This window comes from Saccopteryx bilineata, chromosome 2 (assembly GCF_036850765.1).
Source record: "Saccopteryx bilineata isolate mSacBil1 chromosome 2, mSacBil1_pri_phased_curated, whole genome shotgun sequence".
NCBI classification, from domain to species: Eukaryota; Metazoa; Chordata; class Mammalia; order Chiroptera; family Emballonuridae; genus Saccopteryx; species Saccopteryx bilineata.
In genome coordinates, this window is record NC_089491.1 from 134,627,120 (window position 1) to 134,638,476 (window position 11,357).

The window sequence follows — 11,357 nt, forward strand, 5'->3', positions numbered from 1 at the left end:
TGTGGCAGCCCACAAGAAGACCTGGCCCTCTACAATCTTATTTAACATGGAAAGTTTTGGCTAGGTGTGGAGTATATCAGCACAATTCCAAGTCCTTCCCATTTAATATTTAATTAAATACTGGTAATAGTCATAACAATCTGGCTGTTTACTTGAATTTTATGGCTCCCACCATTTACTACCTATTTTACTTCCCCTTCTTTATTTCATATGTGGTCACTGCAGACCAGGCAAATCACCTGAAAAGTGGTTGAAAAACAGTAGCTGAAGCCTTACCTCAGACCTCCAGATTTGGATCTGTATTTTCATACGTACAGGTGACCCACTCACATAGGAGTTGAAGAAACATTGACCAAGTCTGAGCCTGTTGCCTCACTTAAGAAATGAATTTATCGCCATCTACTGAGGTCTAAGTGAAACAGACAACCACTTACACAATACACGGCACACAGAAGCCACTAGGAAATGTGGATCAAATGATCAGGTGGATCATCTGCTGGCCTCCATCCCCAATGAGCCTTGAATAAGTGAAACAAGTGTTTACAGAAGTGATACAGAAGCAGCCAGTTTACATTTAAAATCACCTTTATTGACAAATTTAGGATAAAAATGGACTTTGCAGAAAAACAGTTCCAAGAGAATAGAAAGTAACATTAAAACAGGTTAATATTCTTCACCATCATCATCTCCCTCGACACTATCTGCTCCAACCTCCTCATAATCCTTCTCAAGGGCAGCCATGTCCTCACGTGCCTCGGAGAACTCTCCTTCCTCCATGCCCTCACCCACATACCAGTGGACAAAGGCACGCTTGGCATACATCAGGTCAAACTTGTGGTCCAGGCGAGCCCAGGCCTCAGCAATAGCTGTGGTGTTGCTCAGCATGCACACAGCTCGCTGCACTTTGGCCAGGTCTCCACCAGGGACCACAGTGGGAGGCTGGTAATTAATGCCAACTTTGAAGCCAGTGGGGCACCAGTCCACAAACTGGATGCTACGCTTGGTCTTAATGGTGGCAATGGCTGCATTGACATCTTTGGGAACCACATCACCTCGGTACAACAGGCAGCAAGCCATGTATTTACCGTGGCGAGGGTCACATTTCACCATCTGGTTGGCTGGCTCAAAGCACGCATTGGTGATCTCTGCTACAGTAAGCTGTTCATGGTAGGCTTTCTCAGCAGAGATGACAGGGGCATATGTGGCCAGAGGGAAGTGGATGCGGGGATAGGGCACCAGGTTGGTCTGGAATTCAGTCAGATCAACATTCAGGGCTCCATCAAACCTGAGGGAAGCAGTGATGGAGGATACAATCTGGCTAATAAGGCGGTTAAGGTTAGTGTAGGTTGGGCGTTCAATATCAAGATTTCTACGACAGATGTCATAGATGGCCTCGTTGTCAACCATGAAGGCACAGTCAGAGTGCTCCAGGGTGGTGTGAGTGGTGAGGATGGAGTTGTAGGGCTCAACTACAGCTGTGGAAACCTGGGGTGCTGGGTAAATAGAGAACTCCAGCTTGGACTTCTTGCCGTAATCGACAGAGAGACGTTCCATCAGCAGGGAGGTGAACCCGGAACCAGTTCCCCCACCAAAGCTGTGGAAAACCAAGAAGCCCTGAAGACCTGTGCACTGGTCAGCCTGGAAAAGAAAAGTTTTAATGTTAGCCTTGGTGAAAACTGCAACAACTTCATGTGCCCTGACCAGGATCCACTCAGCAACCCCCATCTGGGGCCATGCTTGCAACCGAGCTATTTTTAGCGCCTGAGGTGGAAGCTACACAGAGCCATTCTCTGCGCCCAGGGCCAATGCACTCAAACCACTTGAGCAATGGCTGCGGAGAAGAGGGGGAAAAAATGGGGGAAGCAGGAAGGGGTGGAGAAAAACGGTCGCTTCTTCTGTGCCCTACTTGGGAATCAAACCTGGACATCCACACACCAGGATGACACTCTACCGCTGAGCCAAGTGACCAGGGCCTGCTATGATATCTTTATTAAATCCATTAATTACTACATTGAGATTTGAAAAATCTTTTGAATGTTTGCTAAGAAAGCAGTCATAAAAAGTTTCTGGCCTGACCAGGCGATGGCGCAGTGGATAGAACGTCGGACTGGGATGTGAAGGACATCTGGTTTGAGCAAAGCTTGGACCCAAGGTCGCTGGCTTGAGCAAGGGGTTACTCGATCTGCTGAAGGCCCACGGTCAAGGCACATATGAGAAAGCAATCAATGAACAACTAAGGTGTTGCAACAAAAAACTGATGATTGATGCTTCTCATCTCTCTCTGCTCCCATCTGTTGTCCCTATCTATCCCTCTCTCTCTCTGTGTCTCTGTAAAAAAAAAAAAAAAAAAAAAGTTTCTGAAGTGCTAAGTGATTCAGAGGAACTTCATAATCAACTCCCAGGGTGAGAGGAGAGTCTGCTAAAAGTCTATTTAACAATGAACTATTTTCATCTCTGAAAGGCAAAAGAATCACAAGGTCTGGAATAGCTGCAGGGCCCAAGTTTTAAAAACTGGGAGGGCAACCTCTGCTGCCCTTGCTGTGACCACAAAACAAGGACAACTTATCAGTTGGAGAACTACCAAGGGCAGGCCTAGGACCACCAGCTCCATACAATGGATGTTTTACAAAGATCTGGCAGCTGCTTTCTGAGCTGGAATACAACAGAATAGCCAAGTTGAATGCCCTAGTATTGGCATCGGAGTCAGGCTGGGTCTGGATCTACCAGTTCCTTGTTGTGTCTTTGACCAAATTCATCACTTCTCAATCTCAGTTTTCTTGTTTAGTAAGTAAGGATAGAAATCTACCTCAAGTTGTTGACAATTACAAGTACTTGGAACAGTGCTTGGCACAGTAAGTACTAGTCACCCAGAAGCCCAATCACTCTGGGAGAGATGACTTACTATCACAATTCCATAAGACCTTTTGGGCATTCCACTATTCAACTTGAGCTATTCCAGTTAGCAAACTGCAACTCGATTAAAAGATGACTTTTTGCCTGACCAGGCAGTGGCACAGTGGATAGAGCATAGGACTGGGATGCGGAGGACCCAGGTTTGAGACCTCGAGTTCACCAGCTTGAGTGCGGGCTCATCTGGTTTGAGCAAAGCTCACCAGTTTGGACCCAAGGTCGCTGGCTCAAGCATGAGGTTACTCGGTCTGCTGAAGGCCCACGGTCAAGGCACATAGGAGAAAGCAATCAGTGAACAACTAAGGTCTCGCAAGGAAAAACTGATGATTGATGCTTCTCATCTCTCTCCGTTCCTGTCTGTCTGTCCCTATCCATCCCTCTCTCTGACTGTCTCTGAAAAAAAAAAAAAAAAGACTTTTGACCTTTCAAACAAAACACTGTTGACAACTCACTTCTGAAAGGTGCCAGTTTTGTGGACATTGAGTCCCAACCCCTCATAGGGTTCAATTCTTCAGTGGGTCCATACACACTGAATGAGATCAATGTACAAAGCAGATCCCAGTCTACCAATTACTGTATATCCATTAAACTTCACATGGACACAGTAACACCAAGGACAAATGCAATTGTTTTGGTAATGAACTTCACTCCTAAAACCTCAGTGGCTTTTACTAGGCTTATTTGTCTCTAGAGGCAGGTCCTGATCTCTAAGTCAGTACTTGTAGCTGAAGCTTGATTTGCTAACATAGGAACCATTAACCCAACTTTGCTGGGGAGACTATGATAAACATCTGGAAAAGTATGAAGCCATGAATGATGCAAGGCCATTCTTTCTGAAATAGGCCAGTTGTGGCTAGGCTTAAGGTAATGCGGTTTTCCCAACAAGCTACTCTACCCAAGTATTCATTCTTGATTTGGGGTTAATTACTTATAAGAGTCATACATACAATTAATGATTGCCAGACTCTGAATGAAAATGACCCATACATTTTCCATGTATGGGTCAAGTGGTGGCACAGTGGAAAATGAGTTGACCTGGAACACTGAGGTCACTAGTTTGAAACCCTGGCTTGCCGGGTCAAGGCACATACAACAAGCAATCAATGAACAACTAAAGTGAAGCAACTACGAGTTGATACTTCATACTCTACCACTCTGTAAAAAAAGTAAGTAAAATCTTTAAAATAAGAAAAATGACCCATACGGAACACTTAACTTCAGCAATGTGAATACAAGTGCCTGAGATTTTTTTTGCCAAGGTGCCAGTCCCCACTGCTCTGAACTCTAGTAGAAAAGTAAGCGTATTGCTTTGTGTTTAGATTTTTTTTTTAATTTTATTTATTTTTTACAGAGACAGTGAGTCAGAGAGAGGGACAGACAGGGACAGACAGACAGGAACGGGAAAGAGATGAGAAGCACCAATCATTAGTTTTTTGTTGCGTGCTGCAACACCTTAGTTGTTCATTGATTGCTTTCTCATATGTGCCTTGACCGTGGCCTTCAGCAGACCGAGTAAGCCCTTGCTGGAGCCAGCAACCTTGGGTTCAAGCTGGTGGGCTTTTGCTCAAACCAGATGAGCCCGTGCTCAAGCTGGCGACCTCGGGGTCTCAAAGATGGGTCCTCTGCATCCCAGTCCGATGCTCTATCCACTGTGCCACCGCCTGGTCAGGCGTGCTTAGATCTTAATGTCTTCCAAATTTCAATGACCAATACTTACTTCTATAAAAAGGGAGCTCCCCTGACTCCATTTTCAGTGTTGTTGAAAGATTCCTGTATTGCTTGGCCTGTGGTGGCACAGTGTATACTGTCGACTTGTAATGCTAAGGTTGATGGTTCAAAACCCTGGGCTTGCCTGGTCAAGGCACATACGCCAAGCAAGCAATGAACTGAACTGAAGTAACTGAGTTGATACTTCTCGCTCCCATCCCTCTCCCCCTCATAAAAATCAATAAATAAAATCTGAAACAAACAAAAGAACAAGTTTCTAGTGTTGGCCATTTCTAATCAGTATTATACTGGCTTCTTGAGCTCTGAACTTTTTGTACTAACATAAGATTTAGCACCAATCCAGATTTTTCTAGTCAACTACTTACTCAGTATAACTAAGATAACCTAAAAGGGGATGTGTCTCAGCTTGAAGCAGGGAAGCTAATAAGAACAAGTTGTTTAATGATCTTATGTCAGTCAAATTGTTAAGGGCAAGCCTGCTGGTTCTCACTCTGACTCCTGGTAAACTACCCTCACAGAGTAAGCAATTGCCCCGAGGCTGTAGAAATAAGCGAAAGAGCACTTACCCCTCCCCCAAACAGTTGTCCCATAACCCAGGACTGTCTGGTTTAGAAGTTTAGTTATTTAATAAGCAGCCCAAGGCCTATTTTAGTGTGCAAAGAATGATTCTTGTAGTTTGGTCTCTTAAAACTCTAATTCCACTTTTAATTTTTTTTTTTTTCATTTTTCCGAAGCTGGAAACGGGGAGGCAGTCAGACAGACTCCCGCATGCGCCCGACCGGGATCCACCCAGCATGCCCACCAGGGGGTGAAGTTCTGCCCCTCCAGGGCGTCGCTCTGCTGTATCCAGAGCCATTCCAGCGCCTGAGGCAGAGGCCACAGAGCCATCCCCAGTGCCCGGGCCATCCTCGCTCCAATGGAGCCTCAGCTGCTGGAGGGGAAGAGAGAGAGAGGAAGGAGAGGGGGAGGGGTGGAGAAGCAGATGTGCACTTCTCATGTGTGTTCTGGTCGGGAATTGAACCCGGGACTCCTGCACGCCAGGCCGACACTCTACCGCTGAGCCAACCGGCCAGGGCCTAATTCCACTTTTAAATAAAGTACTGTGATCCTGGCCAGCAGGCTCATTAGACACAGCATTGACCTGGGGTGCAGATGTCCCAGGTTTGATCCCTGTTCAGGGCACACAGGAGAAGTGACTATCTGCTTCTCTTCCACTCCCTCTCCTCTCGCAGCCAGTGGTTTGACTGATGCAAGTATCAGTCCCAAATGGGGGCTGCCAGGTAGATACTGGTGAGGGTGCATGCAGGAGTCTATCTCCCCTCCTCTCATTTAAAAAAAAAAGTACTGTTTACCAGTTTCCGAATTCGGTCCAAGACGAGGTCAATGATCTCCTTGCCAATGGTGTAGTGTCCACGGGCATAGTTATTGGCAGCATCTTCCTTGCCTGTGATGAGCTGCTCAGGGTGGAAGAGCTGGCGGTAGGTACCAGTGCGAACTTCATCTGGAAAAAGGAAGCCAGGCAGCCACCTGTCACTAACAACCTGCACCAGCCTGCCTAACCCCAGGGCAGGCACAGAGCCCCCAGGACTTACTTCCTGTCTCAGACCCCTGGGATCTCACTCAGGTTACTGAGATCAACTCACCAATGACTGTGGGTTCCAGGTCTACAAACACTGCCCTAGGCACATGCTTGCCAGCGCCTGTCTCACTGAAGAAGGTGTTGAAAGAGTCATCTCCCCCTCCAATGGTCTTGTCACTTGGCATCTGGCCATCGGGCTGGATGCCGTGTTCCAGGCAGTAGAGTTCCCAGCAGGCATTGCCGATCTGGACACCAGCCTGGCCAACGTGGATGGAGATGCACTCACGCTATAGGAGGAAGAAAGGAAAATGTCAGAATATGACACATCAGACAGGGACATTCAGGAATGATTCACACCTAAATGCCTAAACTTCAGGATAGATAACCACTATTCTGAAGGCCTGACCCGGGACTATTGCACAAGCAATAGACATTGTTGAAGACTACTTCAGAGAAAATGCTTGGGGAAACCAATGATGTTAATGAACTACTAGGCAGACTAGAAACCATACCCTCACGTTGTAGCCATATTAGGTATTCAAGGTCAAGCTTTTTTTAAAAAAAAAACAGTATAGAGAGGCAGAGACAGACTCCATCATGTGCTCCAATTGGGATCTACCCAGCAAGTCCCCTACAGGGCAATGCTCTGTCCATCTGGGGCTGCTGCTGTTGTTCGGCAACTAAACTATTTTTAGTTCCTAAAGCAAGGCCATGGCTGCAGGAGGGGAGGGGAAGGGAAGAAAGGAAGAGAGAGACAGAGAGAAGGGGGAAGGGTGGAGAAGCAGATGGTTGCTTCTTCTATGTGCCCTGACTGGGAATTGAACCCAGGACTTCCATATGCCAGGGCGATGTTCTAGCCACTGAGCCAACCAGCCAGGACCTCAAGGTCAGGTTTCAACCACTTAGAGAGACAAAGCTACTCTATAGCAAAACATTTCCCTCCAGCTTCTAAGAAATGTACTTGATGAGCCTTAAAGCATGTAAAATTTGCCTTTTCTTTCCTTTTTTACAGAGAGTTAGAGAGAGGGATAGATAGGGACAGACAGAAATAAAGAGATGAGAAGCATCAGTTTTTTGTGGCACTTTAGTTGTTCATTGATTGCTTTCTCATATGTGCCTTGACCCCGGGCCTTCAGCAGACCAAGTAACCTCTTGCTCAAGCCAGTGAACTTGGGTCCAAGCTGGTGAGCTTTGTTCAAACCAGATGAGCCCCCACTCAAGCTGGCGACCTCGAGGTCTTGAACCTGGGTCCTCCACATCCCAGTCCGATGCTCTATCCACTGCACCACCGCCTGATCAGGCGCCTTTCTTTTCTGATTCATTCTGTGTGATTGTGTAACTACTGAGCTCATTCTGATCCCTAATTCTATTCTTTAGAAGACAAGAGCCTCTCTCTCCCTTTAAAACCAGCTTAAACCAGCAAACTACAGGCGTATGACTCATGGAGAAAACACCAGCCAAGCAGCAGTTAGCTGTACAGTGAGTGTTTTAGAAACTGGTCAGAGGCAGCTTTTTAATCCTGTGGAAGAGTTTAATCTTAAAGAACATTTTCTCCTTCACCATCAACAGTCCTGAGAGAAGGAGGGCGAGGTTGGGGGTGGGGACACATGGTAATAAAAGCTAGAAATGTCACCAACAATCTACTAATATTGGAAATTAGTGATTTCCTAGTAAAATGCTCGTATTATCTTTGGCACTCGAAAAAGTCTAGTTTCAATAATTTAATGATACTATTGATAAAATGTTTTCCTTTATATGCTGAACAAAATAGTTTATGGTACCAAACTCATTCCTGTTTAGTAAAAACAAAGCGATGAACATCTATACTCAAGACTTAAGAGGTAAACATAAAAGGGTATATATTGTATTTTATTATAAACCAGATCAGCTACTTTGGAGATTAGCAAGACTTTCAAAATGTTGATTATCTCGCCTGACCAGGCGGTGGCGCAGTGGATGGAGCGTCGGACTGGGATGCAGAGGACCCAGGTTCAAGACCCTGAGGTTGCCAGCTTGAGCACGGGCTCATCTGGTTTGAGCAAAGCTCACCAGCTTGGACCCAAGGTCACTGGCTCAAGCAAGGGGTTACTTGGGTTACTCGGTCTGCTGAAGGCCCAGGGTCAAGGCACATATGAGAAAGCAATCAATGAACTAAGGTGTTGTCGCAAAGCAAAACTGATGATTGATGCTTCTCATCTCTCTCCGTTCCTGTCTGTCTGTCCCTACCTATCCCTCTCTCTGTCCTTGTAAAAAAAAAAAAATGTTGATTATCTCCCATTCTCCTGAAATAAGAGGGCTTCAAGTTTTTAAAAGCCACCAATACAAAACTAGTTTAAAAAAATTCAACACCAGTTCAGATCTCGAAGTCTAATTTCATAACCTGAGATAATAAAACCCTAATCACTCACAACCTTTGACTATGGTCCCCTCCTTCCTACCTACACTTCCCATAAAACAATTGGTCTCCTGATCACATTGTAAGCTCAGGGTTCACCTGCATCTACTTGCCCAGCTCCAGGGCTGTGGGAGAAAGAGGAGTTGTTTGTTCTAATGAGCCCTTAACTATTTACCGTTGCATCATCATGCCTTTAAATGGACTTTGGAAATTCCACAGCTGAAGAAAGTTAGAGAAAACCAGAGGAGATAAAGTATCTGAGAAGATACTCTCAAATCTATTGAAGATTTATGAGCCTCAAAACTTACTTTCTTTGTTCTTCAGCCTAACAACCCGATTCCTCGTTTAGACTGTGCTCTCCAATCTCTAGGGAGATGGAGAGACACAGGTGGAGTCAATTATTGTAGTTTAGCTTTAACTGGATAAGCACTCAGTTTCTTGTAAAAAACAACAACAAAAAACGACAAATACAATACAAAAACCTTTTTTTTAATCTCATCTGTGATTGATGAAATAGGTCTGCCGCAGCTCCTCTCCTGCACTTTAAACCAGATTTTCAGCCTTTTTCCATCTCACAGCACACAAACTAATTACTAAAATTCCATAGACACAGACAACATACTGCAAGGGGGGCGGGTAGAAAAGGATAAAGGGAATAACTGGTGATGGAAGGAGACTTGGGGTGAATACAGTGTAATTTACAGGTGATGTATTATAAAATTGTACACCTGAAACCTAATAACTTTACTAACCACTTGAAATCTATATGGTTTTATTAACAAATACCACCCCAATAAAGCCAATAAGAAAATTTTAAAAGTTGCTAAATTCTGGGCATTACATTATTTTTTGCTGATCTGACAGAAAAAAAGTATAATTTTGATTCATTCACACCAGACTGTTGTGTTGGCTGTCATTTTAAAATCGTACAATCTAAGGGAAGAGTACCCCTGACTAAATAGTAATGTTTTACAAATTCTTGGGGCAAACCGGTTGAAAAATCACTGCTTGAAACAGTTACACTTTCTGAATCACACTTTTACCAGTATTTGGGGGTTAGCTTGGTGAAAAGCACTCAAGCAAGTTGTTACAGTTAGACATACTTTTGGTAACTAGCTATCTCTGAAAAATGTAACTTGCTCACTATTCGGTATTTCTTTTTCAAAAGAAAGATACTATTTTGAAACATTTGGTACACAATGGATTTAAAACATGGTAGAGCAACAGAGGCTGTTTTTAATAACTATGGAAGCTATATAGACCACACTCGAGCTGTGTATAATTTCATGTTTAACTAAGAATACACCGTCAGTACTAATTTATTCTGTGGCTTTACAAGAAAATATCCTTTAACGGACTTAAAAAAAAAACAAAAACCTGGCTAAAGTAGAAAGGTCCAGCCTTAACGAACACCAGAAATGCAGGATTAGACAACGTGAGGAGGAGCCTGCCTCCAACCTTCAGGTGGATTGCTTGCAACTGGAACCTCTCCCCAGAGCCCGGCCACAGGTGACTCAGCAGCGAGTCACACAGGACGCTGGAGAGGCGCTCGTGCTTCCACCTTCCGTGCGGAAGCGCAAGAGGTAGTCCAGGTGCTTCCACTGCGTAAGGAAAGGTGAGGTCATTGGGGATATGGGAGGGGAGGGATTTCTAGTTTCTTCAAGTCCTTGGGAGCTAGCCTCCTTTGGGTGATGATGGCTGGCCCTAGGACAAAAAATACCCTGTCACTAGGACTAAAAGCGCTTCATAAAAAAAAAAAAAAAAAAAAAAAAAAAAAAAAAAAAAAAAAAAAGGGATTTTACACTTCCACCGATGGCAGTGCCGGCTCGCGTCTTCCGGCCCAAAGAGGAATCTGCCCAGTGATCTCCGATTTCCCAGCTCAGTCACTAATAGCCAGTTTGCCTAGAGACCTCCGGGACGCTGCTCCACGTGCAACCCGGGGCCCGCCACCCACGCGGACTGCTCACTCGCTCACTCTCCCACTCACCGCCCCCCACCACCCCCCACCCCACTCCCGCGGCCGGGACCACCCACTCACCATTACTACGACTTGTAAAGCTCCAAGGGGCTTGAGAAGGCAAACCGGAACGGAGAGTAACAAAAACCTCTTCCTAACAGACCACAAGGAATCCGACGGAAAAGTGAGTCAACTCGCCGCCCGCGGGACAATATATAGCAGCCTAGTGCGTGGGTGGGCGGAAACCCAAGCCGCCCCGCCCCTGCGGCCCCGCCTCCAGCTGCGTGGCCCCGGGCGGGAGCGGCGGAGAGAGGGAGGGCGCGCACCGCTGATTGGTGAGTTCAAAAGTTCAAACGAAACTTTTCGGAAGGAGCCGAAGAAGTAGGAAGGGGAGGAGATATCTTGGGGCCCGAGAGTGGGTGGAGACTGGAAATTGTAGGAAAGCAAAGAGCCCACCTAGAAGCAATGGAAGCACCTGAAGCGCAGAGCCTCCCCCTGCGCGCCCCACTCGGGGACCAGGACCCCCGAGGAGGGCACGCGTGGCCTCCAGCTAGGCGCCCGGCTTGCGAGCCGCCGGCCCGGCTGCTTCCGCCTCGCCGAGCTCTGGGGGCCTGAAGAATGTCCAAGAAAGAGAGAAGGCTTGTTGTCCTTTGCAGGTTTTCATTACCACCAGTTGCCTGAAGCCTCAACCTCTTAGTTGTTTTCCCCTACTCGTTTTCTTGCTTCCTTTAAAAAATGAACCTTTGGCTTCCTAACAACAATCGTTTTCCCTTAGTGCAAAAGCGGGT

At 45.9% G+C, this 11,357-nt stretch overlaps 1 protein-coding gene across 1 annotated transcript; it reads right to left on the reverse strand.

The window, feature by feature from the left end:
* Positions 1-567: 567 nt before the first annotated feature.
* Positions 568-10,770, reverse strand: LOC136324694 (tubulin alpha-1C chain). The gene is made up of 4 exons (XM_066257930.1): positions 10,651-10,770; positions 6,282-6,504; positions 5,991-6,139; positions 568-1,638 (listed from the first exon to the last, which is right to left on the reverse strand). The coding sequence occupies exons 1-4, from the start codon at positions 10,651-10,653 to the stop codon at positions 664-666; spliced, it is 1,350 nt and encodes a 449-aa protein (XP_066114027.1). The 5' UTR covers positions 10,654-10,770; the 3' UTR covers positions 568-663.
* Between the last annotated feature and the right edge of the window lie 587 nt (positions 10,771-11,357).

Coding starts and splice junctions, on each gene's coding strand:
- LOC136324694 (XM_066257930.1), bottom strand. Junction 6,140..6,281: donor CCTGGAACCCACAGTCATTG/GTGAGTTGATCT, acceptor TCCTTTTTCCAG/ATGAAGTTCGCACTGGTACC. Junction 1,639..5,990: donor TGGACCGAATTCGGAAACTG/GTAAACAGTACT, acceptor TTTCTTTTCCAG/GCTGACCAGTGCACAGGTCT.